Below are 5,772 nucleotides of genomic sequence, written 5' to 3' on the forward strand. Positions count from 1 at the left end.
CTGTAGTTACCCTGAACCTGAATGTAGTGAAGAATTCTTTCGCAAGCCTAACACAAAAATCTTGGCTTCCATTCGGCAGCAACCACTCAAACCCTAGTACATGCAAATAGGCTCGAAACTGCTCTCGAACACCCAACTCATCCAAAGAGGGGTAATGCACTACCTTCCCGCACTTGACGTCCTTATTCCCATCATCCATGCTGTCAAAAGTATCCTGCAGTTTCTTGGTTTCAAAAAGCTTCATCTCCTCTGCTATCTCATCAGTGAAGTCCACTGTCCACCGCCGGTATCTTAACCTCTCTATTGGGGGATGTACAAGTTCGCGATGATCGTCCAGAAGTAGTTGTTCCTCGGCTCTTCATCCTCCAAAGAGATATCGCTGTCGGAGGCTGATTCCTCGCTGACCGCATACTCACTGTCGCTCAATTCCTGTCGGCTCGGTGGTGTTCTCCGAGCAGCTTCAGTGATGACTATTCCAGTGTTCACCACTCTGGACTTCTTGGTTATCGACTTTCTTTGAATCGGGGCCTTCCCTTTCCTCTTTCTGGCTTGTTGGTATCTGGCTTCCTCCTCCGCTTGAAGTAGAGACTCATCTTGGGCAGTAGAAGTGGTCTCTCCGTGGACACGAGCATCGATTTTCTTAGATCCATCAGGCCCTACTGACTCGGGTGCAAGGTCCAGACCCTCAACCACCCTTTCAGTTTCTTTGCCTTGCTCGCTCTGTGCTGGAGAAACCGCGGTATCTTCTAAGCCAGTAGCATGTATAGGCTCATCCCCAGTCCTTTTGGGAGTGTCCTTTTGCTCTTCGCTTACAATTTCCTCCGGATTCTCTGCCGTGTTTGCTTTGGCTTTACTTGCTGCCCACCTCCCCAAGCATCGTTGTGACACCCTTTGCGGCTTTGGCCGACTAGCCTTAGGTTCGCCCTTCAATACCAACTTCTTCTTGACGGCCTTCGGTTTTACTACTGGTGGCGCTACTGGGACGGGTACATCAATTTCCGGCTCTGCTTCCTTTGCTTCCGTTTCCTGTTCTTCAATAGATGTATCACCCATCTCTGCTTCTGGCTGGGGTGATTCCGGCATTATCTCTTCTTCCCTAGCTTGGCTGTCGTCTGCTCGGTCTCCAGGCTGGTAGGCTGGGCCTTCTGGTACCCGTTCTATCCCTGTCTCTTCACTCTCTCCTACTGCCCGTGATGCAAGGTCTAGCCCCTCAGCCACCACGGCAGTGTCATCTTCCATCCGACTGACATCATCTAAAATAGCCTGAAATTCCTCATCGGTCATTAGGCCCTGCTTCTTGGCTGATTCGTTCAGATCTATCTCCTCCCTCGCCACTTTTCGGGGAACGACTTCCGCCGTCAGCGTTTTCTCTGATTCAACTTCTCCCTGTAGGCTCCCATGTTCCTAACCTTTCCTCGCTTCACGTTCTTCTGAGTCGGAATCGTAATGAGCATAAATGGGGTCAATCTCCATTGATTCACTGTGTTGTGGAGTTTCTGAGGGTTCCGAGGACTTAGATGGTGCGGTAGTCGATGGAGCTTCTCTTTCTGGTGGAATTTCGGAGGAACTCGCAATGGAGGTGGGGAGTGTTGCTGTAGATGGAACAATCAGTTCCGAAGGATTTTCTCCGATTACTCTCTCTTGTCCCCCGATTTGACCAAAACCGGCCAGCGCCACCGACCAATCCCTATTAGGGTCCTGCTGTCGAAGAAACGCCGCCATTGCTTCCAAGGAGACCATTGTTGGCGCTTGAGGAGTCGGCTCCGATGGTTGCGGTTGCGGTTGTGGGCTCGGCGGCCGTTCTTCCGCGGCGGTGGTGATTCTGGTTTTTCTTCCCTGCGGTTTGAAGGGGGTTTGATTTTTGTTGCGAATGCTTTCCTTCCCATGGCTTAGATCTGTGAAATTCTGGGTATAAAGTGGGGGTTGGTGTTTGTGGAGTGATGGTGGAAATTTTGCAGAGAGAAAAATTTCAGAGTGAAATTGTGAAGTGAAAAATGGGGGAGAAGGCTGGTTATGGGTTGAAATAGGACAGTTGTGGGTTTGCAACCGGTTATAGGCGGTTCTAAACCGCGTTGTTTCGAGGGAGAGGCGGTTGAGAATATGACTCCCGATTGTTTGGCATGTCTACTCTCTCTGCTCACGCGCCCCTTCCAGCCGCTGCCACCCTGCAAAAGCTGCAAAAAGTCCTCAAATTCAAATTTCCCCCTATTCTTACCTAATACGGAAAATAGTTAAAATAGGCACTTAAATAAAATTGAAGTTGCACCAGGTAAGTAATCTCGTGGTCAATGCATACTCCAAAATAATTAAGGCCCTAAAATATTTTTGGATTTTCTAAAATTTATTTTGCAAATGAAAATTAACTGTGTATTTACAATATTTACATTTCTCTTAGGCAATTTGGAACTCTACTTTGTCAGTATATGTAGACTTTCAAAAGAATTGGCCCAGTGGAATTCCAAATTCCTATCCTACTGGTTAGTATGCGGCTAGAGTATGTGGTTGTAGTGGAATCTCATCCACTACACCCACCTCACTATTCTCCCTAAATACTTTTAGCCTATGCCCATTCACAACAAAAGGTTCAGAGTTAGAAGGACTCCCTGAAATTTCTACTGCTCCATTGGAACGGAGTGAGGTGATGACATAATGCCCTGTCCATTTCGACTTGAGTTTCCCAGGCATGAGCTTCAGTCTTGACTGGAAAAGTAGTACTTTCTGCCCAACATGGAGATCCTTGGTCCTCAGATTCATGTCGTGCCACAATTTGGTTCGCTCCTTATACCACATGGCTGAGTCGAACGATTCCAATCTGAATTCCTCCAACTCCTGCAGCTGCAACTTCTTTTCCTCTTCACAGGCTGTAGCATCCATATTCACTTTCTGTACTGCCCAGTATGCCCGGTGTTCAATTCCAACCGGTAAATGGCACATCTTCCCAAAAACGATCCGGTACGGGGACATTCCTATGGGGTCTTGTAGGCTGTACGATAGGCCCATAGAGCATCCTCTAACCTCACACTCCAATCCTTCCTAGAAGGATTTACAGTCTTCTCTAGAATCTTCTTTATCTCTCGGTTAGAAATCTCCGCTTGACCATTAGCTTGCGGATGATAGAGGCTCGAAAGTCTATGGTGCACACCGTACTTTTTCATTACAGCTTTAATTGTACGGTTACAAAAGTGTGTACCTTGATCAGATATGATCGCCCTCGGAACTCCGAACCGGCTGAAGATCTGACTCTTTAAAAACTTGGTCACCTCATTTGCTTCACACGTGCTCGTGGCCTTTGCTTCTACTCATTTGGAAACGTAATCCACCGCGACTAAGATATACAGATTGCCATAGGATGAAGGAAAAGGCCCCATGAAATCCATTCCCCATATGTCGAACAGCTCACAAACGATGATGGGTACCTGCGGCATTTCATCCTGGGCAGATATTCCTCCGGTCAGTTGACAACGTTCACAGCTTCTGCAGAATTCGTATGCATCCTTGTTGAGGGTTGGCCAATAAAAACCGCTATCCAGAATCTTCCTTGCCGTCTTCTTGGACCCAAAATGTCCTCCACACGCTAACGAATTGCAATGGATCAATACATCCCGCTGCTCCCAGTCAGGAATGCACCTCCTTATCACTTGATCAGATCCCACTCTCCACAGATAGGGGTCGTCCCAAAAGTAGTATTTTCTTCACTCTTAATCTTCATTCTTTGGGCCTTGGTAATACTCGGCACTTCTGGAAGCTCTCCAGTCACTAGGTAGTTGGCTAGGTCTGCATACCATGGTTCTTGCCCTACCTTTTCTTTCCCTCATGTTGTATCGTACTGGCGAGTAAGCTTCGTCACTTCTTCCCAGTCAATTTTCCTGACCTCAAAACTCACCTCACATAAATGCTCCTCTGGAAACTTGTCGTGCACCTCTTCGCTGTTTCCATCTTGCACTATTCTACTCAAATGGTCCGCCACCTTGTTCTCGACTCTTTTCTTATCTTCCACTTCCCAATCAAATTCTTGTAACAAGAGTACCCATCGGATCAAACGTGGTTTGGATTCTTTCTTGGCAATCAGATACTTAATCGCTGCATGGTCATTATATACGATGACCTTGGATCCCAACAAGTATGGCCGGAACTTCTCGAAATAATACACCACTGCCAGCATATCCTTTTCAGTGGTATCGTAATTCCACTGGGCTTGATTCAGAGTCTTAGATGCATAAAAAATTACGTACCTCTTCCCATCGATCTTCTGACCCAGTACGGCTCCCACTATATAGTCGTTGGCGTCACACATTACTTCGAAAGGATAGTCCCAGTCAGGAGCCTGTATGATAGGTGCGGATATCAGCTTTTCCTTGAGAAGGTTGAAAGCAGCCTTGCATTGCTCATCAAAAACGAACTCCACTTCATTCTAAAGAAGTCGGGTAAGGGGTTGGGCGATCTTGGAGAAATCCTTGATAAATCTTCGATAAAATCCGGCGTGCCCCAGGAAGCCCCTTATCCCCTTCTGATCAGTAGGAAACGGCAATTTGGATATAACGTCCACCTTGGCTCGATCCACCTGGATTCCTCTCTCTGAGACCATGTGTCCTAGAACAATCCCCTCGGTGACCATAAAATGGCACTTCTCAAAGTTCAAAACAAAACTCTTTGCTTGACACCTTTCGAGAACTATGTCTAAGTGATGAAGGCATGAATCGAAAGAATCTCCGTAGACCGTAAAGTCATCCATAAATATCTCTATACAGTCCTCAATTAGATCGGAGAATATGCTCATCATACATCTTTGAAACGTACCTGGAGCGTTGCATAGGCCGAAAGGCATGCGTCTGTATGCATAGGTTCCGAATGAGCAAGTGAATGTAGTCTTATCCTGGTCCTCAGGATCCACGTAAATTTAGAAATATCCGCTGTATCCATCCAAAAAGCAAAAGTACTTCATACCAGCTAGTCTCTCTAACATTTGGTCGATGAAAGGTAAAGGGAAATGGTCCTTCCTCGTTGCATTGTTTAGCTTTCGGTAATCGATGCACATTCGCCAACCCGTGACTAGCCTTGTTGGGATCAGCTCATTCATCTCATTTTGAACGACTTGGATTCCCGACTTCTTTGGGACCATGTGGATCGGGCTGACCCACTCACTGTCCGGCAGTGAATAGATAATCCCTAGCGATAACAATTTCAAGATTTCCTTCAATATTTCTTCTCGCATGTTAGGGTTTACCTTCCTTTGAGCATCTCGATGCACTTTTGCTCCTTCCTCCAGCCTAATATGGTGCATGCAGACGTCGGGGCTTATCCCCACCAAATATGTAAGACTCCATCCAACCGCTTTCTTGTTCTTGCTCAGCACAGTCAGTAGCCTCGCCTCTTGTTCCTTTGTAAGGCTGCTGCTGATGATCAATGGATATGAGTTCTCCTCTCCGAGGAAAGCATACTTCAGATTCGATGGCAGTTTCTTCAGCTCGACTTGGGGTGGAAGTGTGTCTTCGGGTAGAGGGTTTCTTTCAGCTTCTCCTTCTTTTTCTAATTCTCCCCCTGGGGGTTCCTCTATACTAGCTGGTAGCTGAGCCCCTGCGGCTCCAATGAACTCTGATTTCTGGCAAAATTCCTTGATCGCTCCTTCTATTTCTTCATCAGTCAACCCTTGGCTACTGATCAGATCGCACCATGCAGCAGCTTCTACGTCAGCCTGCTCATACACATCTAAAGCTTGAAGTTTCTCCTGCAATAGTTCGGTCTCAAGAAAATCTTGGACTAAGGGGTCAATCA

At 46.8% G+C, this 5,772-nt stretch overlaps 1 protein-coding gene across 1 annotated transcript; it reads right to left on the reverse strand.

Annotated features, from left to right (window-relative positions):
* Positions 1–300: 300 nt before the first annotated feature.
* On the reverse strand, positions 301–1,239 carry LOC121776941 (titin-like). Its single transcript, XM_042174084.1, has one exon. It carries the CDS (start codon positions 1,237–1,239, stop codon positions 301–303), a length of 939 nt encoding a protein of 312 aa, XP_042030018.1.
* Positions 1,240–5,772: the final 4,533 nt, after the last annotated feature.

The sequence above is a fragment of the Salvia splendens genome, chromosome 18, assembly GCF_004379255.2.
Source record: "Salvia splendens isolate huo1 chromosome 18, SspV2, whole genome shotgun sequence".
Lineage (NCBI taxonomy): Eukaryota > Viridiplantae > Streptophyta > Magnoliopsida > Lamiales > Lamiaceae > Salvia > Salvia splendens.